This window comes from Parus major, chromosome 1A (assembly GCF_001522545.3).
Source record: "Parus major isolate Abel chromosome 1A, Parus_major1.1, whole genome shotgun sequence".
Lineage (NCBI taxonomy): Eukaryota > Metazoa > Chordata > Aves > Passeriformes > Paridae > Parus > Parus major.
Genome location: NC_031773.1, coordinates 11,575,131 through 11,602,914, shown reverse-complemented (window position 1 = coordinate 11,602,914; position 27,784 = coordinate 11,575,131). Strand labels below are relative to the sequence as shown.

Sequence of the window (27,784 nt, the reverse complement as noted above, 5' to 3'; positions counted from 1 at the left end):
TTAGTAGGCTTAAATCCCTGTGCTTCAGATGGTTTATTTTTGTTGTTTATCTAACATACATATTTGTGTCTGTTTTCTAGGTTTAGCCTATGCTTTGCTGGCAGCTGTTCCCCCAGTATTTGGCCTATATTCTTCATTTTATCCTGTTATTCTATATACTTTTTTCGGAACCTCCAAGCACATATCAATAGGTATATCTGTATGGAGAACTGAAAGTCTGTGTTGTGTGTGTGTTTAATAAAGCTGTAAAAAATAAAATTGGAGAAGTAGAAAGTGTAGTTTTTTTCCATAAATTTAAATATAAGTGCATAGAAGAAACACAAAGGTATGGAACATAACCCGTACTTTTTATTGTTAGTTCATCTATTTTACTTCGGAAGCAATAGAAGAGCATCTTGTACCAGATTAGTTCTAGAAATGGCTGCTGCAAACTCCTGAACTATGATTTTATTGCTGCAGTCAGCTGTCTGTGTGGCCAGGATGAATCTTTAATTTGCAAAATAGAAACTGAGATAGAAAAAAATGATGGTGTAAGTTCATATAGTTCATATGCCGAGGTATATGTTTACTATCTAACTAGCTTTAATGGTGCTGAGTACTGGAGCAAATCTGGGGACTAAAAAATACATTATTAAGGTAGAAAACTCTTATTTTAGTTTAATTCTGCATATCTCAATAAGAACCACTCCTAAAAAAAAAAAAAACTTGTCAGGATTTTAAGTAATTACTTTCCTCTCCCTCTTATTTCAGGCACCTTTGCTGTGGTTAGTATGATGGTTGGTGGTGTTGCTGTAAGAGAAGTGCCTGATGAAATTTTTTCTCTGGACTCTAATTCTACTAATATTACAGATGTCCTTGAATATTACAGTGCTAGGGATACCAAGAGGGTTCAGGTAGCTGTGGCTCTCGCCTTTCTTTCAGGACTTATCCAGGTACGTGCTTGCAGTTTTCTGTAAGGGCAGCTGCTGCTGCTGGACTTGCAGGGAGTGCTGGGTCACAGTGGGTCCCCTGTAAACAGACTTGTGCTTCTGCACCACTCCATGTAGGATACAGGCTGCTTTATGGCAGCTACATAATGGAACTGGGGATGGATGCATTGGAGGCAGGACTTTATCTGGCATCTTAGCTGGACTGGAAAAAAAATTAGGTTATTCCCCCTTTTCATTTTTTTCCTATCCTATCAGAAAAACTCAACTGATGTTCTCTAATCTGTCCATAAATGCACACAAACAATGCATACATACATACCCATATCTCACACTGGATCTGCCAGTGGCATGGAAGATTGGGTGCATTGATGGCTGCTTACTGTACTGGCTTTAGAAAAGCCAAGTTCAGGTTTGTCTGATCTGGCCTGGGCATTGAGGAAAGGAGAGGGGGGGGTGTGTGCTATATCCAGACAATACTTGGAGTCACAGGGTTGGCACTTCTCTTTTTCATTAGTTGTGTTTAGGTTTCCTTCGATTTGGATTTGTGGCCATCTATCTAACAGAGCCCCTGGTGCACGGGTTTACCACTGCAGCTGCAGTTCATGTCTCTGTTTCCCAATTCAAGTACCTTCTTGGCATCAAGACTAGCCGGTACAGTGGACCCCTTTCAGTTGTATATGTGAGTAATTACACTTACCAAGCATGCAAATTCTAGCTCCTAAGCTTTTTTCATGTTTTTATGTATTATTTGGCACTAAGTGGAATAATCTTCAGAAATGAACTCTGGGTATGAGGTCTTTAAATGCCATAGCAATATATGAATATCTGAAAGTGCAGCCCAAGTGTGACTTGGCAGATCTGCACTGTCTGAGATGGGCAGATTTTAGGATTCTGCTGAATGTAGTTTCATAATATGAACAGATACTGTTCACTGAAACGAGTCTCTTATGCCTTGGGGGAAAATGTGCTCCTGAAACACTTCACTGTAAATCAGGTGTGTTCCTCAAAGCTAGGAAATGTTACTCTCAGAATCTTTCCACTCTTCAGTGGATGAAAAGGGAAGATCTCAGATGTCTGTGAAAACTTAAGCTTTGAGCAGATTGATGGCTAGGCAATAATGAAGCTTCAGGATTTCATCTACATGTAGGTTATAGAAAATACTTCTATTTTGTATGTTTGTGCAGATATAACAAACCTTTTGGAAACAAGTCTGCATTAATGATTAATTCCAAAATTTGCTGTTCAGTCTGGGAACCAATCAATATTGCCAAACAAATAGAAGAAAAGTTATAAATTCAAGATGCATACTACCAGGACATCTTGAATGTATAACAACCAATTTTCAATCTGCATATGGAAGAGTATGTTGATTTTCTTTCAAATACCTAATAAATAACCAAAAAAGTTATTTATATATTTATTTATTTTAATGCAGTGGAAGAAGGGGGAATAATCAGTATGGGGAATTATTTACCCTCTAGCAACTTGTGTATTCCAGCAGGTTTTTTTTCTAACACCCTTATAGTAAGCATTTTCAATTAAAAGGTTATTTGGAATAATGGCCAGTTCAGCAGCATTGCAGGATCACTGTTATTTAATCATATTGTTATGGCAACCTCAATAGTTCTATCAGCAGTTTTATTGTTTCAGAATAGTTCATGCAGCTCTAAGTAAATGTGACTTGCCAAAGAATATTTGAAGGTATTAGAAGGAGTTTGCATTTATTGCTTTCAGGTAGCTGCCACTGAGGAATATGTGGAAATGTTTAGGATGAGAGACATGGTTTAGTTTAGGCTTTTAACCCCATTAAAGTTTTTTCTCCAAATTTTTGCCCCCTTTAAGGAACACGGATACTGTAAATGATTCAAGTGCATTTCTCTCACTGAGATACTCTAGTCTTCTGTGTTTTGTAGGAACAATGGGTATTTTGGTAAGGCCCTCATTCACTGCGGTTATAAATTTAGAATGAAACCACAGCTGAAAAGCAATGTATAATTTGCTCTTTTGTGGCAAATCTCCATGAAGATTCTGTTTTCTTAAGAATAATTATGATGCTTCTGTTATGTTACAGAGCATAGCTGCCGTGCTTTCAAAAATAACAACAACCAACATTGCTGCAATGATTGTTGGATTAACGTGCATTGTTTTGTTGCTGATTGGCAAGGAAATCAATTTCCGGTTTAAGGAGAAGCTCCCAGTTCCTATTCCTATGGAGATCATTGTGGTAAGCCAGTTGGGAAATTCTATGGCTAAAGTTCATAGCTATTCTAAAGCTGTAGAAACTATCTCATGTTCTACCTTATCTTACTGAGCTTGAGAGTAACTTCCATTGAACATAATTCATTTGAGCCTTGATCTAATTGAAGGTTTGGATTCCCTTAATTTTAAGAACTGGAATGCCCATATGGAGAGCATAAAGTCATAAAAAAGAATTTAAAAACAATTAAAACACCCCCAGTTCCCTATATCAATGGGTAGATATCTGTGTGTTGTAAAACCCTCTCTTATCCAGGAGTTTGGGCTCCTTGGAACCTCACTAATTCTCTGCAAGACAATGCGGAGTGTCTTGAGGGGAATTTCCTGCTTGGAGCCAGAGGGCTCAGAACCCATTCCTGAAGGAAGGTGCTTACAGATGCCTGTTCAGAGATTCTGCAGGACTTGCTTGCTTTTTGAAATGCAGTAGCAGAAAGAAGAGCAGGAATCATCAGGACTTAATAAGTCTTCCTTTCTCTGTTTCTGAGACTGATAACTGTCTGCAGCACTGATTCTGTTTCAAACAACTATTCTAAAATACCTGTATAAAACAGACTATCATAATACACACAAAGCCTACAGCTCAGACAACCTTTTGCCTTTAAAAGTGATTTGATTTAAAAATGAGTTCTCCAATTACTACAGCTCTCGAAAAACCTGGACATAATGGAGTCAGGAAATGGAATAATTGAAGCTATGGGCACAGTCTAGGTAGAAGGAACAAAAAAAAGGGATGCTGTGAGAGATGAGGGAGTAATGGTGTAATAGGGTATTTTTTGACAGGCAATAGCAAAACAGTGTTCCTTTCTTTGCTGTTGGATCAGTTCTCTTTACAGGTAGCAGGGTATGCACATTCAAATAAGCCAGTGCACACAGACAGGAGTGCCCTTGCATTTAATTTTTCCAATATGCTAATTTGCCTGAGCTTGGCTTAGGAAAAGGGAAATTGACTGATTCATATCATACCATAGCATGTTCCATTTAACTGTTTACAAAAAAACTGTAAAATCAGGATGAGTTTGACATGATGAAGGGAGAATCATGATCCTTCCTCTTTTTTTGTCTGCTTTTTTAGTCCCTAACTCATAGAAAACTGATTGACAAATAAATGTAACCCCTTGTGTGTATTAATCATAGTCAGCTAACCTTTATATCTCTTCAGGTGGCTTTATCTCAAATTTGTTTGTGGATTTTTAGGTCATTATTGGCACAGGAGTTTCAGCTGGAATGAAGCTGAATGAGGCATACAAAGTGGATGTTGTTGGGAATATTCCTCAAGGGTAGGGATGATACATTCTTATTAAGACTGTGCCTTTTCTGTATTGCATATAGCTCTTATCATACTAATTTATAAATATTATTTTCATCTCCAAGGTTACGTGCACCAGCAGTTCCTGAGATTCAGCTAATCCCAGCAATTTTTGGGGATGCAGTAGCAATAGCAGTAGTTGGATTTTCAATGACTGTATCAATGGCCAAGACCTTTGCCCTTAAACATGATTACACCATCGATGGGAATCAGGTAAAAGTAGCAGGGTTGTTTTGTTGAAAATTCTCAGTAGCACCTTTCTTACATTGTTGAAGTAGAGTGCGATATTAGCAAAAATGAGGTTTTTCTCAGGATTTAGTGGAATCCAGCCAGATTTTTGACAACCTACACATTTAAAGGGCAGGAATTAGTTTAAGTTCTTTTTTTCTGGATGTGTTTAAATAACCAGTTATACTTTTAGCTTCATTTTGGGAAACCTGTTTCTGCTATACTTGGTCATACACATGAATATTAATTTTTGAGACAGACATTACTTGGCCCTACTGTCCTGATGAGCAGCTACATTTTCTTCGCTTTCTGTAATACAACAAAGCATAGAGGTCTCGTGTGATAAATACAGTGCCTTATGTGTCAAAGAACTCTTGTCTGGAGTTTAAAAATTTCAATTGTGTTTTATAGTTTATTTTTATTCCCGCCTATTGCAAATGGGCAACTTGTCATTTTCTGGGACAGCAATTGGTCCTGTCTGTACTTAGCATTCTGAGCATGATTTGAGTGAAAAGGACTGTGTTTAGGACTCCCTAAAATGAAATTATATGTCCTCACCTACTCTGGCCTTCCTGTGCAATTTAGAATCAATACTTCAATTGTATTATTGGTCAATATCATTGTGGTGTCAAGGGAGACAGAGTTCCTGTGCTGTAACACATCTCCTAGAGCATACATGTGACACAGCACAGATCAGCTGTTACCCCCTAATCTAAATGATTGCCTTCTTTTGAGAGTAAATGAAGTTTACCTACAGAGTTTTACATCTGGTCAGGTGGATCTCATCCATCATGTCATTGTGCTCTGTTACCTGAAGAGAGAAGAGGACAAAGCTGTAGCTTCATGAATGTAATTGGCTCTATTATCTTAAACATAATCATCACTGACCCAAGTTAAGCATCTAAATCTTTTCCTCAGGAGGTGCCAGATCCTATTTTACCTGGGTGTTAAAGTGTAGAGCTCCTTGTCACAGTACAAGTTCATGCCAAGTGCTTAAATGAATCCAAAAAGGATTGTACAAACACAAAGAGAAAAACTCATTGAGAACTATTGGAAATGTGTGACTCAAATCACTCAATTGCAAACAGCAAGATGCAGAGTAGTCTGGGGAGGCTTTATTATAAGCAAATAATTTCTTAGGCATCAGAAATGCAGTACAGAGCTCTGACCTCACTCATGGTCATTTTTCATATATATTCAGGGTTAAAATTCAAATTATCTCCAAGATAAAGAAATCCTTAAAACAAGCAGTGCTGTCATTCATTTTAGTTTTCAGTCTGATTAGTTCTTCTAACATTTAGGCATGGGAAATGTCTCCAGCATTTCATCAGAAACTTTATTTAACGGAACTGAAACCACTACACAGATGATTTAGCATACATCAGCTTGTGCATGTGTGGGAACTACAACTATAAGCTACAATTAGGTTGTTTATTGTCTACAATGAAGTTGCTAGAAAGCACTATAAATAAGATGTGGTTGTTAATGTCTGTGGATAGTTCCAGCTTGGTACACCTGCTAAGTGTAACTGCCTTTAGATTTTTTTTGCTCTGTTGTTTAACACAGGAACTTATTGCCTTGGGAATATGCAACTCTGTGGGGTCATTTTTCCAAACCTTTTCAATCACGTGCTCAATGTCTCGGAGTCTTGTCCAGGAAAGCACCGGTGGAAAAACTCAAGTATGTAGAATATGCAAATCCTGAGCCAAATGAAGTTTACCCTTTGCAGTTCCAAAACTAAAGTCTGAAGCTTATCTAGATGGCCATATTTCTGTGCCTGGTCCAGAAGAAATAAATGGAGTTTCTCATGTTTCAAATCCAGACTGGGTCAGGATAGAAAGCGACATGATAGGCAAAATGAGTGATGTAAATGGAAGGAATCAAAAGTCATTTGAATAACCAGACTTGTTGAAAGCACAAGGGGTTAGCTAATCAGTAATATTTCCCCTTGAGGACACTTCTAAATAATCTCTGGCTTTTTTTTTTTTCCCCAGATTGCAGGTACACTCTCTGCAATTATGGTTCTGTTGGTAATTGTGGCTATTGGATACCTTTTTGAACCACTTCCACAGGTAAGGGAGTTTTACATATTAGGCATTGCATTGACTGGGAACAGAGGCCCATGAGTATTGCTAAAACTTGAGATTGTGGGAGGGTTAGTAAACAGCAGTTTACAGAAAACCTTTAAAATTTTTTAGAAACCTTTAAATTTTGTATGCATTTTTGCTGTAAATTAGCCTAGAAATAAACAATGTTTTGAAGGATCCCTCGTGCTCTTTGTTGTTGTTTTTACTATTGGATATCCTATCTGTCTTTAGAACATAAGAATACCTCCAAGGAATTCCCCTTTAGAACATTCCCATTTAGAACTATGTAGGTTGGAAAAAACCTTTAAGATTATTGAGTCTCTCTGTTAACTCTGCACTGCCAAGCCCTCCACTGAATCCTGTCTCTAAGTGCCACATCTACTCGCTTTAACTATCTCCAGGGACGGTGACTCAACCACTTCCTGGCTATCCTGTTCCACTTCTTGACAAACTATGAAGAAACTTTTCCTCATATCCAATCTAAACCTCCCTGGCACAATTTGAGGCAATTTCCTCTCAGAAGAGTCCAATCCCCACCTGACCACAATCTCCTCTCAGGCAGCTGCTCCTCATCAGACTGGAGCTCCAGACCCTTCCCCAGCTCTGCTGCCCTTCTCTGGACTCGCTCCAGTCCCTCAAAGTCATTCTTGTAGTGAGGGCCCAAAACCAGACACAGGATTTGAGCTGTGGCCTCACCAGTGCCGAGTACAGGGGGACAATCCCTGCCCTAATCCTGCTGGCCACATTCAATTGCAGCATAGGAATTCTGGACTGAGATTAAAAAGTTAAAGTCACATCTTGGCTGGTAGAAGGCTGGGGTTGCATAATGGCTCAGCATAAGGAGATGGGTTTGCTGCAATTTATACTTATTTGTATAAAAATATATTTTTGTAAGTATATTTCTGGCTTAAAAAAAACCTATTTCTGGTGCTATGGAAAGGACAATACACAATTCCTCTTTCTTGTTATAGGAGTTGGACCTTGGGTTACAACTATATGTCTGTTGCAGGAATTGTTTCAGCATGTTGTAGAGAAACATGAATTTAAGATTATAGTCTACTGGTTCAGGCACTGTAAGTGTAGCAGCAGGAAGTATAGGAGCATGTGATTCCTCTTGCTAGGAAAGAGTAAATCAAACTGAACTGAATAGGTTTGCCGTTTTTGCAGCTGCAGTAAAAGCACATGTCCACTGAACTATCTAAAAAGTTGTGGGTTTTTAAATAGAACATCTGTTCAGTGGACTTATATCAGTTATAAAGTACAGAAGTTGTTATTTGTGATTCTTTGAAGTTCTCACTTGGCATTTGGTTTATTTGCTTCTGAAAATTGCATTTTTGTAATGTTCTTAGACAGTGCTAGCTGCAATTATCATGGTGAATCTGAAGACAATGTTTAGACAGTTTGGAGATATCATGTACTTCTGGAAAACCAGTAGGATTGAGCTGGTGAGTATTGCACAGCTCAGTGCATATATTTTACTATATTAAATTCATTGCTATCACCAAAACAGCATAGAAACTTACCAAGGGGTTATAAATTAGTGTTGTATTGCGGATGAGTAGAAGACAGAGAGCTGTAAGTACCCTGGGACAGTGATCTGTTGGAGACAGGAATATTTGTGTGTTGCTCAACAATCTTGTAAGTCAGGTCAGAAATAGTTTGGTTGCAGTAAAAGCAAAGCTCTGGCAGTTTTGCTATAGGAACTGCACTGAAGGCTGTGGGAATGTCTGAGAAGAATTTGAAAACAGAGTAACAAAGAAAACCACTTGAAGGTATTTGCCATCTTTTAAGATAAACCACAACCTGGCTGGAGTGGGCCAGAGCTAAAAGTGTATTGGAGGGAATATTTTGGTGGCATTTCTCTCCTGGATGAACTGGCTGATGGAACTGAGTTACAGCTACTTGCAAGCCTTGATTTTTTATTTATTTTTTTTTTTTATCCTAATGATGATGATAGAACAGGATTCCTTGGAGAACAGGACTTAAGGCATTAATTAATACTGTGACAGTTAGTCAGATGTTAGTTAGAGTGCCTGGAGCTTTTATGCCCTTCTGAAAGGTTAAGGTAATTCCCATCTGGCATCATGATGGGTTACATTAGAGCCTGTTCCTGATCAGAAGTGATACAAAGGTTTTGAGGTTGGGTTATGCTGCTGTTTTTGTTGTTAACAGGAAAGGATGCAAAATAATTCAGACCTTTTCTTTGTTTTAGGCCATCTGGGTGGTAGCTTTTGTGGCTTCTCTTTTCCTGGGACTAGACTATGGTTTGCTTACTGCAGTAACATTTGCAATGCTAACCGTTATTTACAGAACACAAAGGTCAGATTTCTTCTTTATCAAAATTAGTGTTTGCTGATCTTCTATGTGGTTTTGTTTGTTTAAGGGGTGCAAGTAAACAGAAGTCCATTTCACCTTCTTCAACTGCACACTGTATGGAATTTCCTTCCTAATACAGGTCATGCCCTTTGATCCAGTGTTCACATGTTCTTTTTCTGAGAACAAAATTTTTAGAGGGCATGAACTTTACTCTCAGTAATAAACAGAAGATTTTTCATTTCTCATAGTGGTTAATCTTATTATTTCTTTTAATGCTTAGAGTTTAGAACTTTAAGTGTTCTTGCTGCCAGTTTTGGTACATGATGTTTTGTGTGCATTAATTGTCACGAACAAGCTGAAGTTGTGTCAGGTTATCACAGGATGAATGCTTACGTATTTTAAAAGAAAGTTCTGACTTGTAAAATACTGTGGCTGTTCTAGTTTTCAAGTCACTTCTCCCCATTCAATGCGACAAAGTTCTTATTATGAAGTCTTCCAGGTCTCCAGGGAAATGATTTCTTGCATGTGTGGATAGGACTGGCATGTGAGGCTTCTGGACTCAAGGTCTGGTTCAGGTGGAAATTCTGTAAAAGTCTCAGTTCCATTTGAATTGGAATGAAAGCAAATTGTGAGATTTCCACTCTGCAAAAATAAGAGTATTTTTCTGACATGTCTGCAAACAGAACAGTAATGTACTTTGCTGTCACAGTTCTTGTGAGCTGTGAATACTTATCTCCTTAGGCATTGTCCTGGGAGCAGAGTGGCTCTTTGAAATTGCAGCATGTTTTCTGCCAGTATGAGTTTGCATATTTGCAAGACAGTCAATGGAGTTGCACCAGTTGGTGCTGCAGAGAATTTGCCCTGTACTTTGGGATGCTTTGACTCATGCTTTTTGGAAAATGACAACATTTCCATGCTAAGCTTATAAATTGTTTTTGCAGTGACATAAACAAATTTTCTTATAATTGTGTTGTGCCATAAACCGCTCACTGCATTTAACCGTGTTTAGATAATCCTGTACCAGACAGGCCCTGCAGAATGACCATTTAAAATAAGTTTCAGCTGTGTTAAACACCCATTTTTTCACTTTATAAATGATAATACAGAAATGTTTGTCTCCTTCCTCTCTAGGCCTGAATACAAAATCCTTGGTCAGGTTCCTAATACTGACATCTACTGTGATGTGGAAGAGTACGAAGAGGTAGGAATGTGCTCTTCTGCATTGAGTGGAGCAAAGACAGCTGTGGCAATTTGCTGCCTTGCCCTACCACACTGCACACACATGCAGTGCTGGCTGCTGAGCATTCACCTGTGTTAAAAGGAAAGAAAGAAATTTGGGTTTAGTAGTAAAAGTTGCTTTGTTCAAAATGCAAGCTCTTTGTACTGCAGGTACTTTCACCAGGTGGTGATGAAAAGTACTTTTATCTTATCAAAAGTCCATTGTCCGAATGTTTAGGAATAGCACTGCTAAACCTGCTGTGTACACAAATGCATACCAGGCCACCTTCTTTAGTTGTGTGGCAGTAGTGCATGGAATCCATGGAACCCAGAATCCAGACTTGTATGTTCTTCAGAATTGCACATACTGTTGAAAACAGCATCCCACCTATCCCCTGCTCATTAAATATATGTGATTAATGGCACAATTGCTCACCATGCACTTAGCTTCTCATAAATGCCATTTTGGTCAACAAAAAGTTGATGAAAGAATTACATTTTGTCAGTGCAGTGGATATAAATAATCAGTATTCCGAAATAGCAGCTACGATTTTCTGCACTCTTTGCTATGTTCTCAGAGATGCTGCTATGAAAGGTACATCCTCCTTTACTGAGGAACCAGTCTATAAAAACCTATGGAAAAAGATAATGCAGGTCTGCTTTAAGTATGATGCAAAGCAGGACTATGGGTGCACACATTTATATCTGTATGCAAAGAAGAGGAGACTCCATTTCTGTTACACTGAATGCAGTCAGCATTTCCTCCTGGGTAAAGGTGGGGTTGGCAGCATATGGCAGGCTGGGTCTCTGCTGCTGGCCAGCTCATTTGCATGCAAAATGTCACAGTTCAGCCTGTTTAGAGATGTCTGCATTTAAAGTAGGGGAGAGAAGTGAATATCAAGACCTTTCTGAAGGTATCGATAAAACCAAAAATTTGAAAGGTTGTTTTTTTTGGTACCTGGGAGTCAAGAAAAATAAAAAAGAGAGAAAGAGGGAAATAAGTTATTCTGCCTGTAGAATAGGAGGCTAAAAGGAAACAATTCTGGGAGCACATGGTTTCCTCATGGTAATACCAATTGCAAATAGCAACATCAGAGAACTGCAAATATTTTTTATTTTTTTTTTATGGCTGTACATTTTGGTGCAATATAGAAGGAGAAATGTTACCAGGCATTGATAGTGTGCAGAATTACACTGGGAAAGTGGAAGGTTTTTAATCTCCTGGTTGCCTTTGCTTACAGCAATGCCAGCCTTCTTTACCTGTAACATGCTGAGAGCCATCCAGGGTTGGTTGTTGCACTGCTGCATGTTCATATGTCTCGTGATCACAAAGAGGCTTTTATTCTGTTTAACTGTGCACATCCAATATTTTCCTTAGGTTAAAGAATATCCTGGAATCAAAATATTTCAAGCTAATACATCTCTTTATTTTGCTAATACTGAGTCATATACAACTGCACTGAAGAAAAAGGTGAGTAAAGTAAATTATTTAATGTCTGTGTCCTGAAAATTCAAACTGGATTCTGAAACATCTTTCAGCTGTTTAGTGTAGTCCTTAGCACAGTGTTTCTCAGCCTGCAGTCCCTCATGATCTGTGAAGTATGAGAAGGTGATGATCCAGCCAGCTACAAATTATCTTAGGAAGCAACAACATGGTGAGAGGGAATAAACAAAGTGTAGTTTCATATTGACTGCTTGTGAATTACAAGTGGTGGGTGCAGAGCACAAACCAGTCAAACCTTTTTTTTTTCAGCAGAAAACTAGTTGCTGAGCTGAAAACAAAATGGCAATAAAAGTTTCCATGTTGGGTAACTAACTTTCCTGCAGTGTAAGACCCTGGAATACTGTGGGCATTGTGTGCCTCTCATGGGCATCAGATGACCTGCACACAGGGTGTGCCTCACTGCCTGTGGCACCCCTGCTTTCACTGGGTGCCAGTGGCAACAGCAGAGCCTGAGCCAGTGACACCTGCACCTGTACTAACTTCTGAACATTTTTCTGTAGCTCCCATGGAGAGTCTTATACAAAACAGGTGGGTGGTACTTGCCCTCACAAAGCAAGAGATAATAGTGATTGTTGCCCAATTTCACTTCTCTCCCCTTTGCTCTCTGCACTCCAATCGGCATTTGGTTGAAACACGACACTCTGATTTTAAGAAAAAAATGAGATGCATCTTTCCCTCATCTTGTTAACACAGTGCTTTCCAAGATGATTTCTTCTTTACACTGTTCTCACCCCCACCAAGGGAAGCTGGAAAATGCAGGCTTGTTTAAATTTATGGCAGTAATCAATTCATGCAAATTGATACTCCAGTGCCATCCTAACAAGCTGAATCTCCTCTGATCATACTTTCTTCTCCTGACAGACTGGAGTGCACCCTGGTGCCTTATTAGCAGCAAGGAGAAAAGCCCAGAAGCGCCATGCCAGGGAGATAAAGGCAGCAAATGAACAAAGAAAGAAAGCTGTGCTGAAGCTCACGAGCTCTTCGGTAAATATTTACCTCCGCTTTATCAGCATACAGGCTGCTTTCGTGTTACCACTCCTGTGTTTTATACAGGGAGTGCTGCTTAGGGACCAAGTGCTGTGCAGTGGGGACAGGAGGCTGAAGGGACAGTGTAAGAATAGGGACTCACTGCTGTATTGGATAATTGTGTTGGACCTTGATTGCATTCAGGTAGCACAGAGTAGCACAGAAACTCTCCACGCTGTCATGCTGTGTCTCACCGGTGGTGTTGGCAGAAATCAAAGGCACCCTGCCTCTGCCCTTCTCCACACACTTGGAATAATAATGTAGGAATAAGATATAATAAAATTAATTCTAATTAGCAGCCCCTCTAACAAGAAGGTGCCATTCCCTCTACTAATCCTGGTATGGCCAAGATACACTGAGAAGGGTTATTTGGAACATGCTTGTACTTTTATGCATGTTTAAATTCACTGCCATGGTGGAGTGTGTGATTTTACCATGGGACACCTAAAAAAGGCCAAAATTGAGAGCCCATTTGCTGTTCTTTATTTTGAATATATAGGTCTTGATGGAATCAGACAGGAATAAGACAAGGAAATGGAGTAAAAATGTATAAGTAAAGATGATCAGGTGTCAGTGTTTGAAGGAAATGGATAATTCATTCCGGAGATAACAGCTTTAAGCTGCTTATGTGTGACCATAGAAAGGCTGGGCATAAGAGAACAAACTTTGATGTAGACATGGAAGTGTGTGTGCATGTCAAGCCAGTTTCTGTAGTGACCAGGAGTTTGTCACCTTTTAGAGGCTTAAAGAACACGAGGGGAGCAAAGGGATTTATATTGAAAAAGCATTGACTGCCTTTAAGCTTTATTCATCTTCTCTCCCAGACTAATGACGTAGAAGCAAGAGTAAAACATGAGATAGCAAGTGATGACTTACCTGTGAATGGAAAATTTGAAGATTCTAATGCACAAGACACAGATGTTCATGATGAGCATGAACATTTTGTGGAGCCCAAAACGAATATTCATTCTCTAATTCTGGATTTCACCCCAGTGAACTTTGTGGATTCAGTTGGAGCAAAAACATTAAAAGCAGTAAGTAGGATTTTTTTCCCCAGAAAACTTTTCAGATACCTAATAAGGAATGTGTCAGCATGAGACATAACTGCCTGCTCAAATATGCTCCAGTATCTCACCTAATCACTGGTTTAGTTCTGTAAGTTGTACCTGAGTACTGGGGAATGTATAATCTGCAGCTTTCGCAGTATTGGGCTTCCAGAACTGTGATGTGTATGATGATGTATTATCTACATTTAACTTCAGCTTAACTCTGTTGTAGATTATAAAAGAATACAAAGAAGTTGGTGTCTCTGTCTGCATTTCCAGCTGTAGTGGTAAGTTGAGATTTTTTTATTTTATTTTTTTTTTGTGAGCTTTTTGGGACAGGTTGTGTTTTACCTCCTTCCCTCTGCTCCTGAATTTCCTGCTGCCAGTAGTGCCTCAGTAGTACCAGCACTTTACATAAAATTGGATTTGAGGAAAAGCAAGCCCATGTGCATTAGAGCCTTAACTTTAGTGAAAGTAGAGCACTGATGAAATGAGCTCTGTGAGGATCCTGCTTCCATTTCTTCCAGCTGGCAAGTTGTGAATACCACACTGAACTTAGTATCTTGAAATCATAGCAGTAATGTAATAAGGAAAAAAGTCTGAAATGTTCCCATAGCTGATAATTGGGATTGTAGCATCTTCTGCCAAGAATAGGCCTCTGTCTATGTCTGCATAAGAGAATTACCTGTTTGGAGTGTAAGTAGCATGCGATGCACCTGGCTATTTCAAATTTTTTAGTAACAACAAGAGAACAAGTTCTCATCTTCTTCCTGCCATTCCTGCCATTGTCTTCCATCTTTGTACTTAAATGTATGTGCTAATGCCATGTTTGGGTTTTGTTTTGCAGGCCCTGTTATGGATGAGCTGACAAGACTGAATTTTTTTGATGAAAGTGTAACAAGAGAGTTGGTGTTTCACAGTATTCACGACGCTGTCCTTGCTTGCCAAGTGAAACATGGGTCTGCTGCAAAGGCTGACTCCAACCTTTGAAGAGTGGCATTGAGCAGGGTGGGAGCCAGATTTATGCTGGTGGAGACTCTTTCTGAATATTTAATTTGCACAGTTTGAAGAGAGCCTGAGGCTGTTTGTATCTGCGGGTATGGGGTGGTGCTTCTTTTTTGTAGCAAGAGTGGATAAGGAAATGAAGCCTTCATGCTCTTGAATTTTTCCCTTCGAACAGGGTATAGCCTTCCAATAATACACAAGCACAAAATTATGCAAAAAAAGAAAATTCAGTGTATTCTGCTGCAATCAGAATCTGGTGGACAAGGTGACATTCCTATTCCTGTTGAGAAAATGGGCACTTTAACTCACTGTGAGTGGGATCTTGCAGGAGATAGCTGTTCTGCAAGTGCAATACACTGTACCAGTGTCTTTAAAGAACTTTCTTAGATGACTTTTAAAGCCTGATGCCAACATCTACATACAACAGATTCATACGATGTATAATAATCTGCCAGCTGGATTAATGAATTCACACAGGTGGCATTTAGCTGCTGCTGTTTTTAAACCTGGATGGTAGAGTTATTTCTTTAAAAACACCTAACCTGTCTCAACTATACCCAGTTCTTCATTGATCTCTAAGTGAACTTCAAGTCAGAAACTCATTGTTTAATTATTACATTATCAGTTTTGGCAGTGCAAGTACCATACTGTTAGGCTTTCTAGAAAAGAACATGGGTGATTTTAAGCTAAACTTAATTTAGCTTCTAAGTTTGGAGACAGAATGGTTTAAGACAGGAATGAAGCCTGTTTAAGTTAAGAACTGATGCCCTAAATGCAGCCTCTTAATCTGGAATGGAAATTTAAGCAAGGTCTAAAGTCTCAGTGGTCCTAAAAAAAAAAAGGTACTTTTCTGTTGCCCATCTTCCTCCCAGTACTGCTGCTTCTGCCTCAGCTTTTAAGTGCTTTGAGAAATGGAGTTCAATGGAACTTAAAAATGGTTTAGGTTTTTTAAAAGAAACAGTAGCATGGGATTTCTTTTTCTATTGTCAGCCTGTCGACTGTGGTACTGCCTCACTTAAGGTGTGAGATTAAAACCATGCTAAAGAAATCTTCAGTGCCCCTGTTTCCCTCACAGCAGTCACTGTGAAACTCAGCAGAGGCAGGAACATAAAAGTGTTTCTCTGTGGGTTATTTTAACAACACAGGGCAAGTGGGGCATCAGTGCCATTTTGTTCAGCACCCTCAAATCACAGGTGCTGTGCATAAGGAATTCAGACACCTTCCTCACTTCTTCTGATCACAGAATGTAATACTCTTACTTCAGGCTCTGTTGCAGCTCAGGCTTGCTTCAGGTAAACTGTTTCCCAGGACCCAGGGAAGTCAGGGAAGATACTTTATTTCCTCAGACTCCCCTGCCCATAGGGAGGGGAAGCTTTCTGCATCAGAAATTGCTGCTTAGCTGGAGTTCAAAGAATGAAGTGCATGCATGTCAAGACATTGTGTGTGCTTATTTAAACAACTTTTGGTATTTTATAATGTTAACTAGTTCAACAGGCCTTTGTAACTACATACAGTATATTTTTCTACTTTCAGCTTGTCGCAGCTTCAGTTTTTAACTCTGTAGTCTCTTCAGTTCACATCAAAATCCTGTCAATTTCCAAAATAAAGTGATGTCACTTATCAAAATTTTCCACTTTGTCTTGGTGAGACTCTATGAGGGACAAGCTGAGGGCCACCATGAAAGTCTCTGATGCCAAGGGAGGGGCCAGGAGAGGTTTCCACCTCCATGGAGCCCTCCCTCTCCATGTCAGGCCTCACAGGGATACAAGTAAAGCTGGATCTCCCATCCTGGTAGTAGCAGCTGCCCTTCCTGGGGAGCTGCTGAAATGCTGGGCAAAGAACCTTTGCCCAAGAAAGCCCCACATCCCCAGACCATGCAGTACAAGTGCTCCTGCAACTCCCCAGCAGTACTGGTAACTAACTTGCCTCATAGAATAAAATCTGGCAGCTTTTGCTCATCTCTTCCCGTGCTTTGCTGGCACCAGCACTGCTTCCCCCTAGCAGCCTGAGCCAGCCCCTTAAAAGGAAACCCACTTCCTCTTCCCTGCACAGAGCAAGAGACCACTATCTCCAAGTTAAATCCCACCTTAAGCTTGTCAGTGCCAGAATAAACAACCCCAAGTCCTTTAACCTTGTAGCAGAGCTCCAGTTTGTCTGCAGGAGTGTCTCTCCCCTGCTGCTGAAGCTCCACCACAGCAGATTGCACTGGATGGCCTCAATCTGGGTTGGTACCTCACAGTAATCAGGGTCATGTTCCTTTCCCCTCCTTTTTTTGCAAGAGCACAGATGAATTCAGGATATCTGGTAAGATCCAAACTCTTTCTCCATACTTAACTTATGCTTCTCAAGTAAAAGCTACACTATTTCAAGTGCTGCTCCAGGTAAATAGAGATGCTGTCAATGCTGCTTTCTGTAAAAGAAACATTCTGTCCCATCAATAAACTTGCATGGCTCCCTAAAATGTTCTTCCTGAAATGATACACAAGTATTGAGATTGCCCAAGTTTCCATATCAAGATACTGACACTAACCAGAATCCTGACCCAGTCCATGGCTGCATATTCTCCCTATTGCACATACTTTCACTTTCAAAAAATACAAGTGGCTTCATAATTTAAACTTGATAAATTGATGGGTCTCATTTTGATACAACTGACAATAAAACTTCTCTCACTCCCAAGACAAAGCAGTTCCCAAAAGCATTTTTTTTCACTCGGGTATTTCAAGTTTTTCCAGCTCTTACTCTGAAACTACTTTAATGCAACACTTGAAAGAAAAGGAAAATGGAAGCCTGTTGTTTTCTGTTGAGCACATCTATCCCTACAAGAACACGTCCCATGAAAGATTAACCTTTCAAGGCTGCCTGTGGCCACTTCCCAGCCATGGCTCAGCTATGGAGCACCAGGCCCCTGTCAGGGTTGTGTGCAGCAGCATCTAAAAGTCATACATATCGAAGTGCTCACCACCAGCCTGAGATGTCAAACTCCTCACAGCACCATCAGGGAAAAGGAATTTTCCATCTTTTACCACTAAGAAATTACACCTTCCTCCTCCTTGACACATTTCAAATTTTGTAAGATGATACAAAGAATCTCAGCAAAAGGGATAGAAAAACCACTGAAGATAAAAAGAATGGCACCAGAGCATTCATCAAGGGAGGGAAAAAAGTACCTTCATATTTTCCCTAAGCTGAACAATGCCTCAGACAACCACACATGCCTTCCCACAGCAGCTCCTGTTTTCTTGGGACACACAAGCATTTCTCAGTACATGCAGAAACACTGGAATCGCTCAGGGGTCTTCCAGCACCTCTGTGACTCAGATTTAAACTTCTGGGGTGTAGATGATGACCAGGGATCTAAACTTTGGATGTCTGACACTGCCCAGGTATCTGATTTAGAATCATCTGTGGCTTAGGCTATGCTTCTGTAAATTCACTGAGATCTTCTCCCTACAGCAGCAACACTCCCCTGGTTCACAACACTCACAATGAACACACACATACTGTTTGGAACACTCCATTTATTTCTAGTTTCCAAGAACAAAACATGAATCACTACTCTTGGACTTTTGTTCCAGAGAAAGTTTTGGGGGAACAGGAAGAACCTTCCCAGGTATTAGTTGTAGGTCATGTAGCGGGGGGTAGCGCTGAATTTCGCGTAGGATTTGATGACTTTGTTCACTGCCTCCAGGAAATCCTTCTCGGTGGCGATTTTCCGGCGTGCTCGGATAGCGAACATTCCTGCCTCTGTGCAGACACTGCGGATCTCTGCGCCTGGGAGAGACAGGGAGAAGCAATTCAACACTGCCAGGGGGCACAGAGCATGCACAGAACCACTGAAGTAAAGAAATAAATACATTCAGCTTACCTGTGCTGTTAGGACACAGCCGAGCCAGCAGCTCAAACCTGATGTCCCTCTCCACACTCATCGAACGAGCGTGGATCTTGAAGATGTGAGTTCGCCCCTGAAGGAAAGGGAGAACAGAGGGGTTCATGGCATGAAAGAGGCGATGACTCCAGCCTGCAGCTGTGTCCACAGCACAGGCAAATGGAAAATAGATCCTGTATTGATGCCTTATGTTTTAGCTTTCATATTTTTCATATTCTGTGCTGCCTAGGTGTGTAGTTTTGAGCTTCATATTGTTAGTGAGCTCTCTTCACAGAGTAGGTAGACAAAACAATTCCTTTTCTAGCTTGATACCAAGGACAGTCATTACAAGTTTCAGGCCCAAAAGCATAAACAAGGGTGGACTGAAGAGAGAAAACAAGGATGGGACTTCACAACCTGAAGCTGTGATTTGACAATTAACCCAGATATGCAGATGGACCAAAACTTTTAAAAATGTGAGACCTCATATCCAGCCGTCCATGTTGTGACCATTTTTAGGTCCAAACAGGGTGTAGCCCCAGCCAGATTCTTGTACTGCCCAAAGTGTATCTTTTAAGGCGTTTCAATAAATACCTATTTTATTCTTGCCTCTGTCTAGCCTCTGTTCTAGGTCAGCTTTCTCAAGGCACCAGTTCTTGCTGCCCAACTACAGTTTCCCATGTCTGGACTGGAATGTCTTAAGTGCCCATGACACTAAGGTAAGAAAGTAACTTTAAAAAGGGCTTTCATCATAGAAATCTCTCAAAAGAGCCAAACGAAACACATTCCAACTTCTGAACTAAACTGTGGATCTGGTTAAAGGATTTTTTTCTCTGTTGAGCAGGAACATACAATGATTACAGCTGCTTACTATGGCTTCTCAGCCAGGATGGAATCCGTGCAGTGTGGGAAAACCTTTGGCACATCATTAATCCCCCGTATTTCCATGTAGTTTCACATAATTTTAGAGTGCTGCGTTTGCTGATTCTCATAAACTTCCAGACAATGACGTGCTAACTGAAGAAACACTCTGCTGTCAGAACCCACCTGGCAGTGAAAGAGTTCTCACCTCAAGATCAGGCAGGCTGAACTCTATTTTCCTGTCCAGCCTGCCAGGCCTCATCAGTGCTGGGTCCAGAGTGTCGGGTCTGTTTGTGGCCATCAGCACTTTGATGTTTCCCCGGGGGTCAAACCCATCCAGCTGGTTGATGAGCTCCAGCATGGTGCGCTGCACCTCGTTGTCACCCCCGGCCCCGTCATCAAAACGAGCACCTGCGGAGGAGACACAAAGTTTCACAGAGGCAGAGGCAGCTCCAGGCCATGGACACAGGGGTGTCACAGTGGCTGCAACACAGAACACCTGGGAAAATGGTTTTAAATGGCATACAAGTATTTGTGATGAGTTAAAGAGGTGTGATGAGTTAAAAAGGTCCTTAGTATGAAAGGGCCACAACGCTGGAATAGTTTGTTTGTTCTGCCCTTCCCACAACCAGAATCATCCTTCTCCCCTGTATATGTAAAAACTGTTCTATTTCCAAAGGACCTAAGCACTTTTGAGAAAAAAGAGTAATGTTCAGGAAGTAATAAAGACATGGAGTCTAGTCCAGAAGCTGAAGGGGATTTAAGTTAATGGTACTTTTCTGCAAACAAAATACACAGATTCTTCACTAAAGTTCGATTAATCTGGATGCTCCAAATGTGCAAAAATGGCTTCCCATCTGGCCTGCATAAACCACCTCCTGACAGCTTCCTGGACATGGGGTGTGCTGGGAGAAGTTTTGCTAACTCAGTGTTTACAAGCACTTCTCTTAAAATGCAGCAATCCAGATACAGAACTACAAGCAAAGCTGGAAGCTCTCACGGGAGATTAGAACTGTAGCTGCTACAAACATACCTCCAATGGCATCAATCTCATCAAAGAATATAAGGCAAGCTTTTTTAGTTCTGGCCATTTCAAAGAGTTCACGAACCATTCGAGCTCCCTAAAATCAAAAAATCAAGATTTTGTTACAGATTTGAGGCACGTTAAAGGAAAACTATCAACATCAAACTTCTAAATGCTTCTAAGTACTTCTAAGTTTCCAATGAGAAAACTCTTTTTATTTGTTCACATATATATAATGGGACATGTACAAAGCTTAAAGCAATTTATAAAGGAGAGAAAAATTACTGCTCTTAGAAGTACAGATTAAGTCATTTACCTCAGGGCCAGCTGAAAAGTAAGTGGCAGAGTTGGGAGCAGAATTTTAACTCAAGTCCTCCTGAACTGCAAATTGAACTCTGTACTGAAAAATCCCTTTCATCAGTGACAGCACAGCTGAGGTTATGTCACCTCTGCCTGACCTGCAGTGACTTTGTCTTGACAGCTTCTGCCCCCTGCACCTGCAGCTTCCAAGTACATCCATCCCTCACTCCCACTGTGGTGTCTGCTACCCACCAGGGAAATCTGCAAACCCCTCCACACTCCACCAAGTACTTGCTCTTACCTCTCCCACATATTTCTGCACCAGCTCAGATCCAATCACCCTGATGAAGCAGGCATCAGTCCTGTTAGCCACAGCACGGGCACAGAGGGTTTTGCCTGTGCCGGGGGGCCCAAACAAAAGCACTCCTTTGGGAGGCTCAATTCCAAGGTTCACAAATCTTTCAGGCTGTAACAAAGGGAGCCAGAAGGCAAGGTTATGTGCAAGTTAAAGATTATGTGCATCAAAGTGTATATGCAAATTAAGGAAATCATTAATGAAGAGCAACATAAACAAGGCTGGGCTGGATTTCACTTGGTAAAACCAGACTTCTTTTCATTAAGTTGTTTACTTAATTTTTTTTTGACATTGTTACTATGGGGTTAAATGTTTCTAAAAATGTTTCTGAAAATCATGTAGAAGTAGGCTGCAAGTATGCTTGGTATTAGGAATGGTCTAGCAAGCTAAAATGGTTATGGTAACGGGAATTGGTACTTGGGGTCTCTAAGATACCCACTCAGAGATAAGATTCATACATGTTTGTACAAGGATGAGCTAATTCTAATGAAGCAATACTGATAAAGTTAATGAAGCAATGTTAATGAAGCAGTATTGACAAGGCTGTTATAGTGATTACTGCTATAGCTGAAATTGTATAAATATGTGCATTTTGGACAAATTTAATGGAGCTAGATTTGGGTTGCTGATACCCCTAATTCCCACACTTCAATAAAGCACCTGCATAAAATCCATCTGTGATTATGTGTGTTCTCGAATGCTAACAACATTGTCTTTTCTTGCTTTTTCAGATGCCAAGAGATGACCAGAATACTTCCAAAGTGACTGAAGCTTCAATCTGGAGGTTACTTACGTGAAGCAGAGGGGTTTCAACCACCTCTCTCAGCTTTTCAATCTGCTCTTTACAGCCACCAACATCACTGTAAGTGACATCAGGTTTTTCTTCTACCTGCACAACAAAGAGGTGAGTGAGCAGTTACTAGCCTGGTGCTGCAAATCTCAATGGGCTTTCAACAGCCCACAACAAAATCCAGCAAAAGGAATCACAAGATAAAGCTACATCAAAGTAATTAAAGGCAACTCTCACTTGCATCATGGTGACTGTGGGATCAATCTTTGGAGGCAAGGGGATATGGATTTGGTACTTGTTTCTGTCCACCCTGGTGAGGAAGCATAAAGACTATTATTTTAGCACTGGTTAAGTAAAGTGTTATGTAGAAACAACTCTGTAAATGAGAAGATGAATTCTTGAACTGTTCTTTTCTCTGGCATCAAGAGAGCCCAGCCCTGAAAGCTAACAGTCAGGTAAGCTAGATACTGGAATTCTTTCTGCAGAAAATTTTAAGGTTTCCAAAACTATTAATTCCAAAGTATTTTGAAAATTAACATTCAAAATATCCCACAGAGCTGGCAATACACTGACTCTTAAAGTAACAGGTTTTATGTCCTCTGGCTGCCCTGAGTGTAACCACAGAGTGCCAAAGAAGGAGCCTACACATGCTCCTTGAAAGCTGGGACTGCTGGGGCCCAAAATGAAACGTTTCTGTCCAATGACACGTGAGTTTTGTCAATTTTTGTCAAAAGAACATCAAAACAAGATTCCAGCAGAGCATACAGGTGAGTTACTGTCATCCAAGAGAAAGACATTAGTGGTGTAATCTCAACCACTGCAAAAATTGGAAATGAGGACTTGCTGAGCTGTCAAACTACAACATGTGAAAGCTTCAGTCTGCAGGAAGACTCACAAGAACACAAAAACTCTGCATACCCAACTCTCATGCCTTCTTCTATGTCAGTGGGTGCCACCTGGTCACTGAGATCCACCACGAACTTGGCAAATTGCTTGACATTGATAATGTACTTGGGATCCTCAGAGTCTGCATTGATGATCTTTGTGCACCTAACACACAAACACAATTGCACCTCCAGGCAGACAAACTGTTTGCTATCTGCATAAGCATCAAGAGAGTCACATTTTCCAAATACAACAGAATACCTGTTGTATTTGTCATTACACCATTACAGCATCATACAACAACTGCAGGAGCAAATACAAGTATGAAATACATCACACACAATCATAGTTACTTTATGACTTGGTGGTAAAAAGCATTTCCAATATGCACAATATGAACTTTATTTTTTAAAAGTCATCCACACAAAAGCTATAAATCAGATTTTTAACACTATGGAACTCTACTGGAAGGATAAGAGTGCTCCCACCTTGCAACTTGCAATGGTTGCTCACTTTGGAGAGTTTGTTTATCTGCAGCCAGATCCCAAAGGGCAGGAGGAGCCAAGCCAGTGTCGGATTCCTTGATTCCTGCATGTAGCACAAAGAAGTTGAGGAGGAAGCAGCTAACTCGGATGTCAGCCATCCTTCCCACACCAAAACCTTAGAGATAACCCTGAAGGAATCTTTTTGAAAGACCTCCAAAACAACACATAGACATATCTTTGACGAATTTCCTAAAAAACAAGTTTCCTAAGGAAAGAGCCCACATGACCACACCAGCTGAACATTCAAATCCCAGCCTGGCAACCCCTCAGACAATTTTGCAGTGTGGGGATGATTACAGCAGGATAGAGCACTTATGGCAGATATCAGTGCATTTTACTCAAGGAGTGAAACACTGAGCTCCAGTGCAAAGTATCAAAAACCAAGGGATTCACACAGATGAAAACCCCATAAATCTTCCAAAACATGCATATAACAAGTACCATCTCCCTGATGTATTTAGAAGAATTGAGATTATTTTACAAGAGAAATTGTGGTCTTCCTGGCAGAACTGAAAGCCACTGCAAGATTAGCAACAGGGCAAAAAAACATACACCAGTGAAAGAAAAATTAGGAAACAAATTAATTGTTATTGTTATTACTACTTCATTATCTGGTAACAGAAAGGGGCAATTGTTTCATACCAACATTAGGTACAAAATCCACAGTTTTGATTAAAAATGTGTTAAAGTACAAAATTACAGAATCAGATGTAGTCCTGCCCAGTTGAAAAAAATCACCTAACAAGCAAAAATCTTGTTCAAAAGAACTGTGTTCTTTTGATAAAAATAACAACAAAAAACAAGGCAGAAGTTGTTGGAAATCAACTTCTTACAACACTTGTTTTGGTATCTGTGGCTCTTCTATTGAAATCTTTCTAAGACAAAAACATACCAGTGAGCTCATTGATTTTCTTAAGCAGTTGTTGAATATCATCTTCTACTTGCTTGATCTGCCTTGAGTACGTGCTCTGCCCCTGGAAAAGGAATATCATGTGGATTTCATAAGTCAAATTACCTCATGTTTAGGAAAAAATGACAAGAGCTCCCACACATCAAGATGTTCAACAGACTGTCTTGGTACAACAGCCAACCATTGATGACAGCCAAAAAAGACAGAATTAACTTCCAGTAATAATATTTCTGTTTGCAAAAGTGATGTGCAGCTACACAAAAATGACCAGCTGGGAAGGTGGAAATTTTCCACATCTGTAAACCTGAATAATTTGTTTTTCTTGTAAACCTGTTCAGCCTTACTTTTTCAAACTATTTCTTCTCAAGTTTAAAAAAAAGACTTAATAAAATCATATATACAGAGAATTCTAAATACACTTTCTGAAAACCATCTATACAAGTGCTTTAACCGCCTAACCCAACCTTTCCATCATCCACAGAGGACAGTAGAAGGATCAACAGGCAAATCATAATTCTTGCTCATGATAAAATGTTTTTTTTAATCCAGATCTGCCTAACACAGGCAGATTCAGACCTGGATTTGCTTTACAGTATCTCTTTTGTAGACCACTGGCAACAAAAAAAAAGCTGCAGTGGGTACAGCTGTATTTCAGTGCTTTGTAAAGAAGTCTTGCTATCAACAAAATTCAGACTTCTGCCAAACATACCTAAGCTGCAAGTTTCATCTTTCAAGAGTTCTTTGGCAATCAACTGTACTTTTTAGTGGAAAAGGCAGATTGGCTTTTTAAGCCTTATTGTCTGTGGAAGTGCCTCCCAGTGTTATGTTCTTTCAACATGATGGCTAAAAGCAAGTCAATTTGGTGGCAGGAGGGGTCTTAAAGTTATTTTTTTTCATAAACCAAGAAACCTGGCCAGTGAAAAAGCCCTAGTAAAGCCTTGGCTGTTATACCCCTATGGCAATCAGTAATGAGATACAAACCAAAAATAGAAAAATGAACTCTTAATCACTTCCAAGTTAACAAACCCAGGATTATTTATATTTATTGCATGCTGTGGCCTTCTCATTGGAAGGTGAAAAGGGAGGGAAGATTTCGGCAGGAGAGACAAGCACTAGGAGAAGCAGTTACTCTCTACCTGCTAAGTGCACACCCCTCCCTCCACTCCTGCACTTTATTCCCCAGAGAAACTGCTTTGTGTCTTTAACACTCCCACATGTGTGTGTGTGTGCTACTTACATATGTTTTCAGCAAGGCAATATCTCCTTCATCAAGAGCTGAAACAAGACAGGAGAGACTTAGCTTCCAGTACTGAAAACAAAGCCAGGTGTATTGATTCTGCTGCTAAAAGATCAAAACATGTATTTTGGAGAGATTCTTTCGAGTTTTCACTTTTCACTGAATCAAAGTGGAACAAAAAAGCATCAGATATACAAGAAAAATGAAACAGGGTCTCCAACTACTCTCTTCAGTCCAGAAACCTACACCACTCAGAGTTCATAGCAAGCAAGCCACTTCAACTCTGCTTAACTCAGAGTAGTTTACCAGACTATGACTGCTCAAAAAAGGGATGGAAAACATCACAACTTCAGCTTTTTAACATTTTGTTTCCAGATGTTAAAGAAAGCATCAGTGAAAAACTGTCACCACTTTCCACTAGCGATGTCTCTGCACAGAGGTGGCTCCAGCGACCCCTCTCCATTAACTAAGAAAAATACAACTCTGCTAGGGCCATTCTCTGCCACACCACTCTCACATCACTTGCCATTTAGTAGACTTTCAACATCCCCTTTCCCTTCCCATCCCTGTTTCCTCTCTTGTCTAATTCCACTCTTTTTAAGACAGATGGAGCCCAAACCACACAGCATTGGTAATCTGGGTGCAGCATGAAGGATTCTGAAGACCTTCTATGTTGATCTGTACTTCTTTCCTGACTATTTGTACCACCCCATTGATTGTTTTTATAGCTACTGAACACTCTGTTGCTGTAATTTAGAAATCTTTCTTGAATGGGAACACTTTGAAGTCCACCATTAATTACATTTTGCACTGCTTGTGCTTCCAGATGCTTTATTAAATATTTACTAACACGAAATAAAAATCCACATCCAAAATAAGTTAAAACATGAGGAGTAACCGGCAACTTTCACACTGTGCCGGCATCCTCAGAAATCTCTTCCGCTTTCCCTCTCCTGCTTCCCGAACCCCGAACGAAAGAGGCAGCACACGGGAAGCTCTGCGGCGCTGCCCCCGGCAAGAGAAAGAAATTATCATGGAATCATCAAGGTTGGAAGAGACTTTCATGATCATCCAGTCCAACCATCAACCCAGCCCTGCCCCTGTAACCCCGAAACTACATCACGCAGCACCAGATCCAGACGCCTCTTAAACTCCCCTAGGGATGACGACTCCATCTCCCTGGGCAAGCTATTACAATGTCTGATCACCCGACCTACTTTTTTTTTTTTTTTTTTTTTCTAATATCTAATCCGAGTCTCCCCTTCTCACCTTCAGTCCATTTCCTGCGGGCACGGCAGAAGAGACCAGCCCCCACCTCACCACAGCCTCTTTTCAGGGATGTGTACCATTATTGTGTCGTGGTTTTTTTGACATTTTAAGTATAAAATTAAGTATTAAACCACAAAAGGCTTTTTTTTTTTCTCTCACGATGAGGAAATGCGGTATTTTAGGAACCTTTTTGTGAAAGAACCAGACTTTAAAGGCGGTTAGCTCGTCCCCTCTTTCCGTGAGGATCACGGCGGCTCCCCGGGCCAGCCGCACACGGTTCCTGTTCTGCACCCCCGATGGGCCCTTCAGGCCCTTCCCCGCTCTCCCTCGGCGTCCCCGACTCGGCCCCTCACAGCCGTGTTTACGTGAGGCCCGGCCGGCCCCGCTTCCCTCCCGGCCGGCGGCGGCACCGCCCGAGCTCCGGGTCGGGACGGGGGACACCCCCGGGGCGGCGGCCGCAGCGCCAAAGCGCGCATTACAAACATTCTTAATCCTTTTTAGGATTCCTTTTTTCCTCCGCCGCTCCTCCAGCCCCGCCGCTCCTGGCACCGACATGGCCGCCGGCGGCGCCGCCCCACTCCCGCCCCGGGCGCTGCTCTTAGAGTGTCCTCGCCATCACCCCTCACCGCGGATGGGTTTGTCCTCCTTCTCCTCCTCCTTGGTTTTCCTCTGGTCGGCTCCCAGGTAATCCGGCATCGCGCCCACCCGCCTTACGCAGCACCGCGCCGCTTCCGCCCGGAACACAAACCAGGGTGCACCGCGGCCCGCGCCCAGGCAACTCCTTCCCCCCGGCGCCGCGGCCGCCACCGGGAGTTCCGC

The 27,784-nt window shown here is 40.9% G+C and overlaps 2 protein-coding genes across 8 annotated transcripts in view; one reads left to right on the top strand and one right to left on the bottom strand.

Annotated features, from left to right (window-relative positions):
* SLC26A5 (solute carrier family 26 member 5) overlaps nucleotides 1-16,552 on the top strand; it is a 33,327-nt gene extending 16,775 nt beyond the window's left edge. For 4 of the 6 annotated variants that reach the window (XM_015628844.3, XM_015628842.3, XM_015628847.3 and 1 more), the window contains 16 exons: nucleotides 81-191; nucleotides 751-932; nucleotides 1,444-1,608; nucleotides 3,001-3,153; nucleotides 4,380-4,462; nucleotides 4,557-4,704; nucleotides 6,286-6,399; nucleotides 6,714-6,791; nucleotides 8,156-8,251; nucleotides 9,019-9,125; nucleotides 10,254-10,323; nucleotides 11,719-11,811; nucleotides 12,706-12,828; nucleotides 13,695-13,904; nucleotides 14,149-14,203; nucleotides 14,764-16,552. In XM_015628844.3, the coding sequence (XP_015484330.1) occupies nucleotides 81-191; nucleotides 751-932; nucleotides 1,444-1,608; nucleotides 3,001-3,153; nucleotides 4,380-4,462; nucleotides 4,557-4,704; nucleotides 6,286-6,399; nucleotides 6,714-6,791; nucleotides 8,156-8,251; nucleotides 9,019-9,125; nucleotides 10,254-10,323; nucleotides 11,719-11,811; nucleotides 12,706-12,828; nucleotides 13,695-13,904; nucleotides 14,149-14,203; nucleotides 14,764-14,906 (1,931 nt within the window). In that variant the 3' untranslated portion in view covers nucleotides 14,907-16,552. Of the gene's footprint in view, nucleotides 1-80; nucleotides 192-750; nucleotides 933-1,443; nucleotides 1,609-3,000; nucleotides 3,154-4,379; nucleotides 4,463-4,556; nucleotides 4,705-6,285; nucleotides 6,400-6,713; nucleotides 6,792-8,155; nucleotides 8,252-9,018; nucleotides 9,126-10,253; nucleotides 10,324-11,718; nucleotides 11,812-12,344; nucleotides 12,373-12,705; nucleotides 12,829-13,694; nucleotides 13,905-14,132; nucleotides 14,204-14,763 lie in introns of those variants that run through there. The other 2 variants (XM_033514856.1, XM_033514857.1) reach the window with 2 other exon arrangements.
* Nucleotides 16,553-18,422: 1,870 nt separating this feature from the next.
* PSMC2 (proteasome 26S subunit, ATPase 2) lies at nucleotides 18,423-27,732 on the bottom strand. 2 transcript variants are annotated; one of them, XM_015629217.3, is made up of 12 exons: nucleotides 27,592-27,730; nucleotides 25,697-25,734; nucleotides 24,442-24,523; nucleotides 23,493-23,592; nucleotides 23,038-23,169; nucleotides 22,357-22,429; nucleotides 22,123-22,218; nucleotides 21,276-21,440; nucleotides 20,684-20,771; nucleotides 19,859-20,061; nucleotides 18,790-18,886; nucleotides 18,423-18,695 (listed from the first exon to the last, which is right to left on the bottom strand). In XM_015629217.3, exons 1-12 carry the CDS (start codon nucleotides 27,659-27,661, stop codon nucleotides 18,538-18,540), a joined length of 1,302 nt encoding a protein of 433 aa, XP_015484703.1. In that variant the 5' UTR covers nucleotides 27,662-27,730; the 3' UTR covers nucleotides 18,423-18,537. The 2 variants fall into 2 exon arrangements, with proteins under 2 accessions (XP_015484703.1, XP_033370749.1); XM_033514858.1 differs by lacking the exon at nucleotides 23,038-23,169 and having other exon boundaries at nucleotides 27,592-27,732.
* Between the last annotated feature and the right edge of the window lie 52 nt (nucleotides 27,733-27,784).

What these genes read in the sequence shown, in the direction of transcription:
- PSMC2 (XM_015629217.3), bottom strand. Translation starts at nt 27,661, where the DNA reads ATGCCGGATTACCTGGGAGCCGACCAGAGGAAAACCAAGGAGGAGGAG. An exon ending in TTGCCTTGCTGAAAACATAT is followed by an intron (nt 24,524 to 25,696) that starts GTAAGTAGCACA and finishes TTCCTTTTCCAG; the next exon opens with GGGCAGAGCACGTACTCAAG. An exon ending in GAAAATCAATGAGCTCACTG is followed by an intron (nt 23,593 to 24,441) that starts GTATGTTTTTGT and finishes TGCTACATGCAG; the next exon opens with GAATCAAGGAATCCGACACT.